The 17,349-nt window shown below is 35.8% G+C and overlaps 1 protein-coding gene and 3 pseudogenes across 1 annotated transcript; 2 read left to right on the forward strand and 2 right to left on the reverse strand.

Moving 5' to 3' along the window:
* Positions 1–781: 781 nt before the first annotated feature.
* Positions 782–4,322, reverse strand: LOC125470544 (annotated as a pseudogene).
* Positions 3,266–4,360, reverse strand: LOC125470512 (annotated as a pseudogene).
* A 1,246-nt stretch (positions 4,361–5,606) lies between these two features.
* LOC103964022 lies at positions 5,607–6,417 on the forward strand (annotated as a pseudogene).
* Positions 6,418–7,865: 1,448 nt separating this feature from the next.
* Positions 7,866–10,460, forward strand: LOC103952047 (minovincinine 19-hydroxy-O-acetyltransferase-like). Its single transcript, XM_048569771.1, has 2 exons — positions 7,866–7,869; positions 9,100–10,460. The coding sequence occupies exons 1-2, from the start codon at positions 7,866–7,868 to the stop codon at positions 10,458–10,460; spliced, it is 1,365 nt and encodes a 454-aa protein (XP_048425728.1).
* Positions 10,461–17,349: the final 6,889 nt, after the last annotated feature.

The following is a 17,349-nucleotide window of genomic DNA, read 5'->3' on the forward strand; positions in this document are numbered from 1 at the left end:
GCAAAGCCTCACAATAGGCTAGCAATAATGTAGTTCAAGTTCGTCTTTGGCGAGAATTAAACCTAAGATCTCTCACTTACAAGTAAAGAGGAATACTACTAGACCGTAGTACTAAGTGGCTTTTATTCTTATATTTTAAAAGAAAAACTAATGAAAATGGCTTGAAAACTTTGAGTTTTAATGATAAAGACAAAATAAAAGGTAAAGTAATAGTACCAGGATGAACTTTTTAGTGTTAAAATGTGATTTTTCGTTAAAGTGAACAGTACCGGGAGCTTTTCATTAAAGTTCCCTATTTTAAATTTGGTCAATTTGATTCTTGTGCTTAATCTGCAAAAGTTTCGGTCTTTTCCTATGTTTTAATTTGGGTTAATGTATACACAGGACAATATAACACATTATGCTAACAAGACAAAGTAACGTCAAATTTGGTACGAGGGACAAAAATTGTTGATGATAAAATATACGGATTAAATTGTTCAAATTCAAAATATAGGGATCAAAATAAAATTCAAATATTAGGTAACGTACTTAGAAATTAAAACTTAACTTCAAAGTGGAAGTATCTTTCATCACATCCCTCTTCACTCAAACTTGTAGCAAACGAAGATGGTGTCCAACCTTCTAAAACACACAATTACAAGGTTGTTTATTGGAAGACCCGAACATTTATACCCCAATAAAGGCACTTAAAAAACTGGTCAATTTTTAGAATGAACTTGTAACAAATTAAATGTAACTCAAACTAAATCATGTAAAAGGAAAAAAATATATGTAGTAGCTAAACAGACCAAGGCTCTGGAGGGTACTGAAAGAATTTGAAGGAGGGATTAAGGATGCCAAAACCCCCATCTATCAAGAGATTAAAGCCCACTGATATACCTAGCCTCATCACTTGCCAAATATAGAGCTGCATTTGCCACATCCACTGCCTTAAGTGTCATGCCCTTCAAGTTAGCTAGAGATCCCATCATATTCTCAATGTCCTCATCATCCTTAGCTCCCGAAAAACCTCAACTCATCGGCGACGCGTGGATGGCGACAAGCAGTTCACTCGGATCCGGAACGGACCTAACTCAGCGGCTGCATTTTTGGTCAGACCATTCACTGCATGCTTGGAACAACAATATGCATGTGAGGCCACACCACCAATGTATGAGCTCAGGCTAGCAGTTGAAATTATGCAGCCCGTCTGCGCAGGAATCATGGCTTGCGCGGCATGCTTTTTGCCAAAGGAAAACTCCGGTGATATTTGTGCTAAGCACGGGCTCGAAATCCAATTTTTCGTTGTCGATGATTCGGGGTTTGAACTGGCCAGCTATGCCTGCGTTGTTGAACATGATGTCTAGCTTTCCGTATGCGGCAACGGCTTTGTGTACGGCGTTTTTTATTTGGGCTTCGTCTGTGACGTCATAGTGGACAAACGTGCAGTCCGATGGGCCGATGGATTCACGGACTGAATGGCCCAGATTATCTTTGACATCTGTAATGATGACTTCGGCCCCGTGCTGCCGCTGGCTCCGCCGGTTATCAGAGCCACCTTTCCCTCCAACCTGTATTCAATTACAAAATAATATTACTTTTGAAAAATTCAACATACATAATCTTCAAACAGTTGGATTTGCAATTGACAGAATTTTTCACAATTTGTAATTTCTTCATCCAAATGCAAGGTTACGAGACACACTTGTTTTTCCGTAAGGCTAGTTCTAGTGTAGTCACATTATTAAATTGGATTAGCATATCTGAGTTTAGCCAAGTTGGCTATCTAGGACAACATTCTCTTTTATGTGCACACAAATTCGAATCTTTCTTTTCACATTAGTGGTGCGTTTACGTAACCGTAATAAAAATAGAAGGAATTAAATTGAGGAGGAGTCAGAATCAGATTCCTATTGAAGCTGTTTACTTAAATGTTCTAGAATCGGAATAGAAATGACATTAATTCAGCAGAATCGGAATATAAACCAGTATGATTACTAAAATGCCCTTATCCCAAATCAAATATTTTATATACTTTTTCTAATAAAATTTGATATACTATATAATAGTAAGAAAAAAAAAATTGCTTTCTTATTTCATAGACACATTAAAATGTTTTTGTTTTTTTTTTTTTTTTATAAATTTAAGTATGTACTTTAATATTTAAATTTTCTCGCTCAAAATTGTAGTTTCTTCTCTTCGGCATATGCATGGAGTTGGACATAATGTGAATGATGACATAATAGGAAGAAAAAATACATTCCTGATTCCTTCACCATCCAGGAATCCAAATATCTCACCCAAGGAGGGAGTCCAATTCCTCCAATTTCAGGAATTGAATTCCATTTTTTGTGTGGGTCCTACACGCTGTTGATTCCTCCAAATCGTAGTAAACATAAGAATTATCTGTAATCAAAATCGAATTCCTTACTCTCATTCTGATTACAGGTGTGTAAACACGCCCTAGATGAGGTTCTTTCAAAGCATCATTAATTTATTAATCTACATATCGGTGGTCACATTATGTACATAACAAATAATGCAATTATTAGGAGGAATGAACACTATTCATTATAATAGAAGTGAACAAAAGCTACCGAATTAGTAATTATTTTGGTAGTTCATGTTGCGGTATCAATACGTTGCCAATAAGAAAATAGTGATAGAAATTAAAAATTTTAATTCATTTGTCATCATTGTGGCGGAGCTATTATCTACATTTTAACTTTTTGTCAACTTTTTTTTTTTTCATGTAAAACATCATTGTTTCTCACACAAACTACCAAAATTAGTTACTAACTAGAATAATTGTTGTCATTCAATATTATGGTTTGATGATATTCCTCTTTGTTTAAAAGTAAGAGGTTTTAGGTTTGAATCTCATAAATGGCAAATGGCAAATTCGATATCAAATTAAGCTGCCCATTGTGTGGTTTAGCTGAACTCCTCCTCACCTAGTGTAAAAATATCGATGTACTAAAAAAAAAAAAAAAAAGACTAAAGTAGTTGTTGCCACTTAGTACTACGATCTAGTAGCATTTACCTTCAAATACCAAACTGAATCATTCTCAATGGCTCCTCAACCAAATAGTGAAAAAAAAGTAAGACCAAATCGGATAAATGATCACTATGGTCATAAGGTATTCGGAAGATAGCCCATGTGCTAAAAAAACTCGGGTTTAAACCTTTGTGGTATATTCCGTAAGCAAATTTAGTCCAAAGATGATTTTTCTGTTATCAAAGTATGAATTTGGGGTCACTGGATTCATTCACCACCCGAGAGTCGATAGCACCGAGAACATACTTTGTTTCCTCCACCTAATCACAATCATGAGAAATCCAATAAACACAACAGTCCAGCAATTTCACAGACACTCAAATTACAAATGAAAATTTACATGTATTTGCAAATCTAAGAAAAGGGGCACATGGGTCTCCTCCACTTTGGCGGCCAGCGAAATGCAGGCGATGGCGGCGAGCTGACTCATCCATTGCTTGCCCTTCTGAAACGGCCGGCTGGTAATGAACCTATCAAAGTAGTTCACAGCCAGAATGGCGGTCAAAGAGGAGAAGCCATAATGTGCCTTTACACTCAGAATCCACTTAACCACTCCACTTAACCACCTCTTTCCGAGCTGCCATCAAAGACCCATCTGAGATTTCTCCACTGAAACACACATGGGTTTGTTCCTCTTTGGAGATTAGAGAGGAAAGTTCATCATTTTCCCAGAACATATCACTTTCCAAGAAAATCAAAGGGAAGAAGGATGATTGCTTTTTTGAAAACCCATTACAGTTCTCGCTTTCCTTCTCACTACCATTGTCCCCCAAATCTTCCTCAAATCCTTCTTCGCAAAATAATGAAGGATCGAACACCATTGGAGGGTTTTGGAGCTCTTTGGGTTCTTCTTGTAGAGCCATCTTCTTCGGAGAAGAAGAGAAGAAAAGCTTTGGTCATTACATAAAAAGAACAAGGGAGAGAGAAAGGGTTGAGCTCATGCCCATATTCATCTCTGAGTCTATTCCTTTCTCTCTCTTTACTTTTTTAGGAGAGAGCGTGTCTAAAAAAAAATCACGTTTAACAGATAGTTAACGGAAAAATCATTTTTGGACTAAATTTGTTAACGTAGTACAATATAGGGATTTTAATATGAGTTTTTTTAACATATGGACTATCTTCCGAATACCTTATGGTCATAAGAATCATTTATCCGATTTGGCCAAAAAGTAAAACTGGATACACAAATAGAGGCTCAAACAGATAACTAATAAACTTTGATTGATTAAGCATGTTGTGCTAACCTTCTTGTGAATGCAGAGAGTACTGAGGAGAATGCCATTGATGTGAGAGAGAGAGAGAGTACTAATTCTCCTTTGAAATGGGGGGAAAGCGTGAGGACTGATAAAACACACCCGCTGACCCTGAATCTATAAATGGTTATCTAGTTTATTTTGAAATAAATATTTATCTATTTAAGTAATATGAAAGAAAATTTCCTTAACCTCTAGGTATTACATTTGAAATAGAATATTTTCTAAAAGATACTACACAATCTCAATATGATTTACATAATCACATTCTCAATTAAATTAGGATTGCTACACACTCCTTTGAGTGTTTAAATACTCAAACAAAATGCAAGGTCTTCACGATGAAATAAGTTCAGTTGATGAAGTCATCGGCACAATGAGTGAATGTGAGTCTCTAATCAAATAGAAAAATACATAGGTAGTAAAACTCATAAAATCTCGTTATGGTTAAAACTAGTATGAGACAAAAACTTATAGTCTAAGGAGAAAAGTAAGAAGTTGCATAAGTCAAAATTACACGTTTTCAAGATGCAAGTAGAATGCACACATGAAGGTATGACCAGCCCAAGATGGATACCTTGTCAAAACCTTTTAACTAGAAAAAACCCAAATGAAAAAATGCTCATAATCTTATGGGAAAAAGAGTACATTAAAATTAAGTGAGTACACTCCGAGATATTCCTGAATTTGACAAAACTTTCGAATGAGAACTACAAGTAATTCAAATCAAATAATTACGTATACCGATTCTTTGGACAAGTTTCTGAAAAGTAGATTTTGGTAATGACTTGATAAAGAGATTAGCCAAGTTGTCCTAGAACAGATTTGTTTGACTTTAATGTTCTGATGCTCTTGTTGCTGATGTGAAAAGAAGACTTTCAACACAATGTGGGTGTATCATTTTTCAATCTGGTTGATACATGAATCGTTATCTTCATAAATTGTTGTAGGGACGTCAATAATAGAAGAAAGTCCGCATGTGCTTCAAATATGTTCCAAAATTGCTCTCAGCTAGAAGCATTCACACGTAGTTTCGTGTGTGCGAGAATCTTATCATGGTTCGAAGAAGTCGCACTAAGGTTTGCTTGGTTGACATCCAGGCCCGGTCCAGGCGCAGTGCTACAGGGCAATTGTCTAGGGTCCAAAGTTGAAAGGGGCACCCACAAAACAAAATCCAAATAATGAGGTATAATTTTTTTTTTTTGTCCAAAGCCCAAAATAAAGGCTGGAGAGGATTTCTTGTCCAGGTTTTGGGGATTAAAAAACAATATAACATAAAGGGAATCTGGAGGGGACAAGTCCAGGTTTTGGGCATGGAGGAGAGGCATAAGATTCAAGTTTTTCAGAGGGAGCTCCCTCTCTTCTGCTTGGAGCTTGTCACCCAACTCCCCAAGCTCAAGGTACTACGGAGAACACATACCCTTTTCAAATTTCAACTTAATTTTTGTTTTCTAAGTCGAAAGCTTCATTTCTTTTGCTTGAATTGTTCTGGTTTCTGTTTTCAAAATTGGGGTTTTTTTTGTAGCTATTGAGAGGTGCAAGCATCAGATTTTAGATGCAACCGCAGATTACCTGCATGGACAATCTGAGTGTTCTGAGCAGACTTCAAGTGAGGGGCATGTTTTTGACGGATTCGTTCCATTAACACTGATTTCATACAACTCCAGATGCACCACTCAAAAAGGTATTAAAAAAAAAAAAGACTCCACCTTCATCAATTTTAGTAAATTTTGTGACTGCCCTTTTGTTTGGTTGCTTATAAAATTTGAGGTGAAGAAGTAGAAAGTATTGATTTTTAGGTGTAGGGTAATGGCAGGAGGATCAAGTTAAAGGCTATAGTGATGGAGATGAAGAGAAATGGGGTGCTTTTTAGCCTTTCCAAAGGGGAAAAAAGCATTGGAAAGACAAATGGACCGGTGGCTAAAGAACCTTCTTTGGCTCCGGCTACTAGTTCCACCACGGACACCGTGAGTGGAGACAGTGGTGGGAACAACAAGAAAGAAGAGAAAGATGGACAGGGAAACGAAGGCAAAACTGGTCACTAGAGTTGCACCACCGGTTCTTGCATGCTTTTCTCTTCAACAACTTGGTGGTTCACATGGCATGCAGTTGAGATTAATTTAGTGGGATATGTTATTTTATATGATTGGATGAATATGTGATTGGATTGGGATGTATTGGATATGTTTAATGCGTTCTGCGTATATGTGATTTTCCATCTATTTTTAATCATAATTTGGTTGATGTGAATAAAATTTTACACATACATGACAGAAATTGGAAGGCATTTTGCATGCTACTAGTGATGAATTTTTTACACATACATGTGATTATCCTCGCAAAATATTTATGTTAAACATATGTTTCTATATTAAAAAAGGGCACATTTTTAGCTTTTGCACTGGGCACCAAAAAAATCAGGACCGGCCTTGTTGACATCCAACATATTACGGTTTCTCTAACTGTAAAGACGTAACCCATTTGAAAACGTGTCTTGTACAAATTAGATAAGTAACCTGCATTAGCATAATCGACAAAGCCAGAATCAAGCCCAACGATTTCATCACGTCCAAGTCAATATCTGTCATCTTACTAGTTATAGGAATCCACGTGAGTTTTTGAGCTTTGGAATAATACAAGTCAACTTATCTGTCATCTAATTAATAATAGGAATCCATGTGAATTTTGAGGTTTGTACTAATTATGGTTATAATTTTACCAACAATTTCTTCACGTCCTCCTACAATTATGGCCATCCATTGGCTTAAAACTTTTAGCAGCGTTTAAGATGGTATGAAAATGCATGTATTGGAAATTACAACTTGTTAGAAAGGAAGTTAGTGTTAAATAGTTGTTTGGGCTTGTAGTTGAATTGATTAAGATAATTTTGTGTAACGAATTAGTTAACATCCCAGGGAACACGCTTAAACAGAAAAAGGGTAAACTATACTCATGTTAACCTAATATTAGACTAAAGGCTGTAAAGGGGATGGAAAGGATCAATATTATCTCAGTGATAACTAGGTGCAGAAATTGCTGCACAAACACATGGTATCATGAAAACCGTTTTCACTAAGCAAGGTAAATCTAATCACTAGAAATTCTTGGCTACGACCTTTGTAAACAACATTTCAATCTCACAAATTGATCGCGTGACTAGCATGTGTGAAGGCGACTAACATTTTGAAGAAATACTTCTTCTTTCCCAAATTTGAACCCAACATCTGCACCCTTCCATGCAACACCATCTACATTAAGACATATAGTTACACACACACACACACACACACATATATATATATATCAATCCCACAAAACACAAGTTAGCCATACATTAAGACATATAGTTACACACACACACACACACACACACACACACACACACACACACACACACACATATATATATATATATATATCAATCCCACAAAACACAAGTTAGCCAATTGAATTACCAAAAGTCAAGAACAAGCTATAAAGCAAACCTAACTGCAGAACCAGAGATGGAAGACAAAGCCATTGAAGTTTCTTAATCTAATAACCTTTGGCGAAGCACAAGTACTCTCCAAACAATGGGTATTCGGAATAAAAGAGCAGACCCAGTGGTTAAGATTATATATAGAATTGTTCCAAGCATTCCCCTATTAGAATTCTTATAAACTCAAACAAGTAATCCATATTACAATATGAGGGAATCAAGAGTCACAGTACTAAGTTAAGTCTCATGTTTATTGGACTACTTACAGTACTCACAATTCTACAAGAATTAGAATTCCTCTAAGCTTATTAACAAGACTTTTCCGTACAAAATATTACACAATCCGGCTCTTAATGTTTACTTCATACTCATACTCTAACATTGTTCCATGTAAGTATGAAATATGACCAACAGCCTTATAAATCATAAAAGTGATCACCAAGTCCAAATTAACTGAAAGCTTAATCTCGCATTCAACTTTACCTAAGCATTTTAAAATATGGAACTCTTGAGCCCCTTGTGTTCATTACTGATTTAACTCAACACTCACAAGACACCTAATTTGCATTTTGTTATCATGTGAACCAACAATTGCAGTAATGTCAAAATACACATTACTCCCACTCATTCAATCCAATTTTAACACAAAAAAGTCAAGACTATAGTTAATAACCAAAACTTATTAACCATTATATATCAGAACATCATATTCAATAGTTCCAAAAGTATGCTCCAACAAATCACAAAATGATCTTCTAGCAAACCAAACTTTCTTATATATTGAGTCTGTTTTTTGGACAATTAATCACAAATGATGAAAAAATTGAACCCTTATAGAAAACCAAAATAATAACTGAAAAAACTATCTGAGAAAACAAACTCAGTTTAAACAAAAGTAAAAACTAACTTAGCTTTTAGGCCTAGAGCTTCAACAACAGTACAAAGAAATGAAGCATCAACAACAGTCCTTATGCTTGAACAGTTTACTCCCACTTGTCAAAAGATTCTAACACACTCATTTGGGTCATATTATTGTTTACTTTAATGGGGGTTACACGATACGACCTATTAAATTATCGGGTATGACACGAAAATAACATGAACACAATAAACACGATATGAATACCAAGTCTAAAAAAGGTTGTACCTTTTTACCAACCCAAAAGAAATCTGCGTTTTTGAGGTAAAAGACAGGATAGAAACTCAGGAGAGAACAAAAGGTCGTATTTCAATCCTTTTTATCCATTTCACTGTATTTTAAGTTTCTCTCCTTTTTAAGTTTTTATTGTGCTTTTTAAGTTCCTCACCTTCTTATATCCTTATCTAAGAAGCTGCATCTGCTATTGTATTTGATAGAATACTGGATATTCAAAATCCAAACAGCAAGATCATGGCTTCAGAGGTCAAGGTTGAGCTCATTCACAAGGAAACAATTAAACCGTCTTCTCCAACTCCTAGCCATCTTAAAACCACCAACCTCAGTGTTTTTTATCAGCTCAGTACTGAAATTTATCCCCCAGTACTTCTCTTCTATCCTCCCTGCAGCAATAGTACCAGTACCACTGAAAGATCCAGTATTCTAAAAACATCATTATCTAAAACCCTCACTCACTTCTATCCCTTTGCAGGAAAATTCCAATATAATGATTGTATCCTTTGTGATGACCGTGGGGCTAGATTTACAGAAGCACGAGTGAACTGTCCCATATCGAAGGTTTTGTACAAACCAGATTTTGGGATACTATGCCGGTTGCTTCCTGCTGATATAACATCCGCGCAAGCAGTGACAGACCATCTTCTTCTTGTCCAGGCCAACTTCTTTGATTGTGGTGGATTAGCAATTGGAATCTACCTTTCACATAAGGTTGCCGATGCTTCTACATTGAGCGCATTCATTAAAACCTGGGCTGCAGCTGCCCTTGACTTGGCCAGTACTACTAGTGACCATCGTGAAGTACTTTCTGTGGAAGTTGGCTTTGCAGCCTCTCTCTTCCCACCACTAGAATTCCTAAACACGCCGCACAGGGTTATGGAATATGCTATAGAAAATTGTCGAACACGGAGCTTCGTGTTTCATAACTCAAAGATTGCCGCTCTCAAGTCCAAAGCTGGCAGCCCCGCCGTGCCTAATCCCACGCGCGTCGAAGTAGTGTCGGCGCTCATTTGGAAATGTGCAATGGAAGCATCCAGATCAAATTTGGGTTTTGTAAGGCCCTCGACGTGGTGTCAGCCGGTGAATTTGCGGAAAATACTGGGGTGGGCATCTTTAGAACACTCATTGGGAAATCTTGTGGGGTTATCGATTGCAAAGACCGAAGAAAATGAAGTAGACGATTTGCAAAGCTTGGTTGCTAAATTGAGAAAAGGCACTAAGGAATTTAAAGTGAAGTATGGTAATGGAATAACTGGGGACGATGCATGTGAAATGTTCAAGGAGTTGGGAAACTTCATAAAAAGGGATGATATAGACAACTATTGTGGCAGCAGTTTATGCCGGTTTCCGTTTTACGACACGAATTTTGGACGGGGAAAGCCGTCATGGATATTCACCGCCACAGGTGAATTCAAGAATCTTGTTTTGTTGATGGATACAAGCGATGCTGAGGGCATCGAAGCTTTCTTGACTTTCAAGGAAGAAGACATGGCCATAATTGAGAAAAACGAGGAGCTGCTCGCTTATGCTTCTTAACTTAATTCCGAGCTGCATTTTAATTACTAGCTGAAGCAGTAATGGAAAATAAAAGCCGCCTCCTGTTTCTTCCTAGATGAATATTGTTGGAGCTTTGATGATTTCATACTGTTTATTTTCTGTATGAACATGTCGATGAATAAAAATTGCGCTATGATAATATTTTGGGGCTGGGCGTAGTCAAATTAGGATTTGAATAGCTTTGAAATTTAGGAGTTGTCATTTAGGATTTTAAAAGACTTGACAATGTAGTCAAATTAGTACTATGGTCTAGTGATATTCTACTTCACTGTGAGAGGTTTTTTTTTTTTTTTTTTTTCCTCTTTAAAAAGGGGAACAATTGGTGGCAAGCCACTGTTATCTACCACTTCCGGGGGTCGGGAAGACTCGCAGAAGTATTTCAGCCTCTCTTGGTCACAAGTCTGACTTCTCAGTAAGTGAAAGGTTTTAGGTTTGATCAACATTATAGTTAGTCTATTGTGAAGTTAAGCTCAATCCCTCCCTCTTGTTATAAATATTTCTTTTTTCCAAAAAAAATAGTAATCAATTATAATTTTAAAAAAATCCACATAAGTTTAAATGTAGTCAAAATATCAATGATTTAATAAGATTCTAAGAGGTGAAGCATTTTGATGAAATTGAATATAGGTGGTATAAATACAAAATGCCATCCAAAATTCAGTCCTACTTTCTTTTTGCAGGAGACGAAGATGAACAGGTCATTCCATCTATCTGTCAAGCTACTGCCTTTTTTACCGATACGACGCCCAGACCCCTCTAAATTGAACTTGTGCATGTTGAATGATACGGCTATCGCTCTCCACTTTTGAGGGTACTGTGTGTATTTGGCCAGCAAGCTGTTTGATTAAATGCTTCAAAGAAGTATCTGGCGAATCAAATTGGTACCTATTCTTCTTTCAAACAACTCTTATGTACTGGGGTAACTCCTGCAACCTGCAAGGTCCTAATAAAAGCACCTTCGAGTTAGGTTAGGTGACGCGCTCAACTGCTTCAGTGATTGGTAATAATTTCTCCTTTTGTGTTGCCCATGTAATTCACTTCGGTTTGTATATTGTATTACGTTGAAATAAAAAGCAATACATTTGACTGTTACTAAACTATGAGGAATGCTTGCCTACTGAAAGATGAGGAGGTTCATTCTCAAAACAGTTCGTGGTTGATTCACACATTCTCTTTTGAAACAATGTTTATTTCGGAAAATACAGAGTTCCAACATTTTTCTGAATTTACAGTATTTGAATTTCAGTTATTGGGTTTGATTTGGACCTTATAAAGGTTGAAATTAACGAATCGGAATTGGTATTTTCAATCCAAATTGCACTCAAACTTTGAGTGATAAGTTTTCTAACCAATAATCACTGCTGTAGAAAAAAAATTGCAAGAGGTCTTTCTCATGAAGCTAAAGTTCAGACGTTTGAAGTAATTACCAGCAAATTAGAGATGGTCAGCCGGATCTGCAGCACCATTTTATATGGAGGGTCTTCGTTGAGAAACAACTGAACCACTGTTTTTTTATTTTTTATTTTTTAAAACAGTTTCAACGTGAAGTTTATATCCTACTACTCTTCAATCCCAAGAATAAACGTCTCTAACTAGTCAGGATCATATCGAAATTATGCAAATATATGTATATTTGGTCATACAAGTGTTTATTGAAAGGAAAATTAAGGGTGCGTTTAGAATTAGTTCTCGATCTAATTTTTTGTTTTCAAAAACGATGAATGTAGCTAAATTACTTAATATGTTGCAGTCCTATTAGATTAGGAATGTGAATGTGTAAATCCTAGTAGATCTAATATCTCTTGTATTCCTATCAGGGTTGATTACCCATTAAGAATTGTAATCCTAAAAGGGTAAGGATTTTATCTATCCTACTACTATAAATAAAAACACAATGAGGTGGAATAGAAAACACCTCATAATTACACATCTCTCTCTTTACTCTGCTATTGCCTCACCCCTCTCTCTATGGCCTCCATAATTGTTTAGTAAATTATGCCTACAACATAATATTCATTATTTCTCCTATTTTATGATGAGTAATGTTTACGTCGTCCTCTTTCTGAATCCTGATTAGTTAAAAATTATTTTTTTCTGACTAATTTCTCTCATACCAGGTTTTCAAAAATAAAAATACCAAACAACCCCTAAGATTTCCTTGGAAATGAAGGTATAAATTACTGAAGGGCAAACAATTTACCCGTTCCAACAAGAAAGCGTTGGAAAATATTAGTATTTTATAGTTATTTGATTATTTGGGTTTTCTTATTAGTTTAGTATATAGGCCTAGCCTATCCGAATTAGGGTTTCTAGGTTTTGCTTTCTATAAATATAGCTCAAAGGTTAGTATGAATAACAAGTTAGTCATGTTGTAGCTTATTGGAGTTTTGTAGCCATTTCGGCATTCTTGTTTATTTTATAATATTCTTATTATTTTGTTGTAATGACTTGTTCCCAAATATTACTATTTTTATAATTTTAAAGAGTGAATTTACGAAAATGCCCTTCAAGGTGAAAAACGTTGACTTTTGTGGACCACCTTGTCGCGTTTTTCCAGCCACCTTCCGGCCACGGCTAGTCATGGAATTGGTAAATCTTTGCTTCCTTGTCTTTAGCCTCATTTTGACATAAAATCTCTGAAAAATAGTTAAGATTCAAGCTCCATTGGAGCTCGGGAAATTTCCTGGCCGAAATTTAGCCTTCTCCTTCGTTGGGTACGATAACCCGCGAGTTTAAACGGGTCAAATCCGACTTGTAACTCAAAACCTGACCTAAACCTTGGGCCTATGTAACCCAAGCCCAAACCAGTACCAGGCCCAATCTATTAGCCTTAAATCGGATCCAAACCCAATAGGCCATGGCCCATTAAGCTTAACTCGACCCAACCCAGTAACTCAGCCCGGATCTGACCCAGATCCAATCTAATAACCCGAACCTAAGCCCTATTCCACGGTCGGCGCGTGGTCCACGCGTGGGTGCGTGTCATAACCAGCCAGTGAAGCACAAGCGCTTCCGTTGGAGGTACTATGCAGTTCCGACGAACTTTCCAACGACCCATCTCGGCGTGTAGCCTTCTGGGCCGCCGCCTTGTGGCAGCGCGTGGGGGAACCCGAGGTCCTTCCTTAGATTTTTCGACATGAGAATCCGAATCCACTATCCATTTTCCCAAATTTGACTGTTTCAGTAGAGTTTTACTAAATGATCCCTATTTGTGTTTAGGTGCGTCAGTGGGAAATGGCACCATCCTCGCTAGTTCAAGTCGCTCCCAGGCAATGGAATACTTATGAGTGGACCCTTTCTTAACTTGCATGTTTTTATAAAATATTAGGCTTGCATTCACAAAAAGCATGATTTCATGATTTTACGCTTTTTGATTTATTTATGTAATTTATTTAAATTGCTTTTATGAAATATTTATGATTTATTGAATTTACGTTTTTACGAAAGGTTTTGGATTATTGGATGTTCATATGAAATTCTGTGGCTTTTGAATATGATCTATTTTATGGATTTATGATTATGGGTTATCATGGATTTATGAAATGAGGCTTTGAGCTTGTGAGCTCCAGATTGGATATGAATTTTGAGGTACGTTTTTGGTACGTATCTAGTTGGTTATCATACAACACATCCACATAACACGGGTATGTAGATATCTATGGCCATTTGACACAGTTGAGGATATTTATGCCATACCCCCAGCTTTACTGGCAAAACCAGTGTCAGACAGTTTCATTAGCCATGGCTAGTGTCGGTGTGTGATGTTATATGTTCATTCTCTAGCGTAACCCAGAGCCGTACAGCTTTACCTTTGGGTGATATAGCCTACCATGTTTCTTCACTAGCATAACTCAGTGTCGTACAACTTCACCTTTGGGTGATGGATAGTTACTGCCTTTAGGCGACTATGATACCTTTAGAGAGTACAGTATTGATGAGATTTATGAATTTTCCTTCGAGCGGCGATATCACCATTATTGAGCATTGTTTTATGCGTACTTGTTTTACGAATGTTTTCATAGCATACTAGAGTTTTCAGAAAAACCTACACTATGTAATATTATATATATATATATGTGTTTTTAAAACAGGGGGTTAGCATATTCATAAAGAAAATGGGTTTCTTATTATTAGTACTTGTTGATGCACAAAATCGACGAGGACTTTGGTACAACAGAAAGTGTCAAGTTTGTGACCTTCGCTAGATTGCTCTGGTCATTAGTGGATAAGTATGTAAATGAATAGAGACAGGGAAGCAAATAACACTAGATTGCTCTAGTCCATCCGAATTAGTGTTTTTAGGGTTTGCTCTGTATAAATATAGCTTATAGTTTAGTATGAATAACAAGTTAGTCACGATTCTCGAAGTTTTGTAGTCATTTCAGCATTCTTGTTTATTTAATAATATTCTTATCATTTTGTAGTCTTGTTTGTCACGCGGTCTGATATTCAACCGAAAGCACATGGCTAGAAGAAAATGTCACGCCGGCCCAATTTAGTTAATTAGACAAATACAGTATAGGAAAGATGTTGACTTCCATTATTAATTGATTTTGTTCACTCTGCCTCTTTTATATAAAGGCAGTGTTTTAGAAAACTCGCCCCAAGGTACGCCTAGGCGGCCTTGGAGGTGGGGCGGGAGAAAAATCACTTATGTTGTGTGGGAGTGGGCAAAAAACTTGCCCATGCTTCATCAAGGATGCTTGGGCGGCCGAGGCACACCTGAGGTGTTCGGTGGGGCTCCTTTTTTTTTTTTTTTTTTTTTTTTTTTGAGTTGCCCAGATCTGAAATCAGAATATTTCAGGGCCGTTTATCTGATGAAGATGAAGAAGTTGCAGGGTCGTCTGTTTTCCAACGAAAAAGACAAAGTCGCGAAGGCATTTTTGTTGTTGACTTTTCTTTTTTTAATATTTTTTTCTCTTGAAAGTTTAAATTGACCCCACTTTGTTGACATTTATTACTCTACCATCTTCCTTTATGTTAATTTTTTTGTTTTTTATATATATTTTTTCTCATATTCAAAATAGATAAGCATTTTTTAGTTTGTTTTTATTATTATTTTTTTAAGATAAAGAAGCATATTTTCCTGGATATTTTGAGATAAACATCTTTTTGTTTTATTTTTTTTAACGTTATATTATTTAAAAGAAACATTATATTATCCTTACTTTTTTTTAAGACTATATATCTCACTCAAATATTACTCAAAACTCTCGTAGTACGTATAAATATGCACTTACCTAAATCTCTAAATGGCTTATTTCCACTCTATTTGTTTGATTATTGATTAATTTGATTGCTTTGTTAAACTTGTTTGTGATGTGAGTTAAACTTGTATGTAACTTGTGCACTTTTGAATAACAATGAATATTTATTCTACAAAGTATTATAGTTTTTATATGTTATATATAATTTTTTATTTTTTTATTTTTTTATTTTTTTATTTTTACAAACAATAGGTTTTGTTAGATTAGCCACCGACAGGACTATCCATTAAACGCATCACCCACGCCTTTGCCCTTTTAAAACATTGTAAAGGTGAGGTGGATCTGGAAAGCTTGGTTGCAAAATTCAGGAAAGGCATTGAGGAATATAAAGAAAAGTATCCTAACAGTGTTAGTTGTGAGTAGGCCTGGCAAACGGGTCGTCTCTGTCGTGTTCGTGTCGTTTTCGTGTAAAACCTGTTATCTTAACGGGTCGTGTCGTGTCACCCGTTATCTTAACGGGTCCTTAAAGTGACCCGACCCGTTATGACCCGTTAAGAAATTTTTTTTTTTTTTTAAATTTGCACATACCACACATTGCCACATAAATATTACTTCAAAACATTAAAACATTTGTCGTTTAAGTACTATATCTACACTAAAAAATAAGAGCCTAATAAAAAAAATAATATATACACTACTAATCTATTACAAATATTAAATGTGCAAGGATATGCAAAATGAAAGAGTTTTTGTTTTCAAGATTGTAAGTCTTTCTCAAATGTTTACACCTCCATTTACAAAATCTTCAATCTACATCGATCATCATGAAATTGTATTGGAACTTTGGCTTGATCTATTGCCTTCAAGAGTTATGTTGAAGATGTTTTCAGTAAGGTTTTCCACGTCAGAACTCTGTTCCGCATAAACTAAGTATAGAAAAACCAAACATTAAAAATCATTCAAATTATGAGAAGTTTACCAAAATAATTATGAAAAGAAATAAAATAATAATACTATACCATATAAAAATATATTACCTCCTTTTCCAAATAGCCAATCTCGTGTGCACAACAAAGCTTGAACTGTTTCTGGTAACAATGAACTATGATACTGATCTAGTACTCTACCCCCAATACTAAATGTAGATTTTGATGCAACAGTTGAAATGGGAATTGTTAACACATCTCATGCTAACTGAATAATATTACTTGATCCCTGAATGTTTGTTTTTTGCAATTTTTTGCTGATGTGATCTTGAAGCATATACAAACAAGTATGACGGTTTGGATCGTTGAAATTAGTTTCGGAGAATTCATATCCCATCAAAATGATAGATTGACTAACACTTAGAGTTTATTTATATTTTCATTAAATATAACATAGGATTTTGTGGTATCCACTTGTGTAAATATTTTAAATTGAAGATCGAATTCATTCATTGTATTCATATAGGGTCAAGGAGTGTAGCTGTAAAACATCATCAAAATTGGAGTTAAAATAACCGTTAAATCGTGATTTTTCGTTTATAACCGTCGAAAAGCTTTGTCCCGTTACTTGATCTCTGAATATTTGTTTTTTGTGATTTTTTGCTGATGTGATCTCCAAGCATATACAAACAAGTTTGACGGTTTGGATCGTTGAAATTAGTTTTGGCGAATTCG

The sequence above is a fragment of a genome, unplaced genomic scaffold (assembly GCF_019419815.1).
Source record: "Pyrus x bretschneideri cultivar Hongxiangsu unplaced genomic scaffold, Pyrus_bretschneideri_v1 Contig50, whole genome shotgun sequence".
NCBI lineage: Eukaryota > Viridiplantae > Streptophyta > Magnoliopsida > Rosales > Rosaceae > Pyrus > Pyrus x bretschneideri.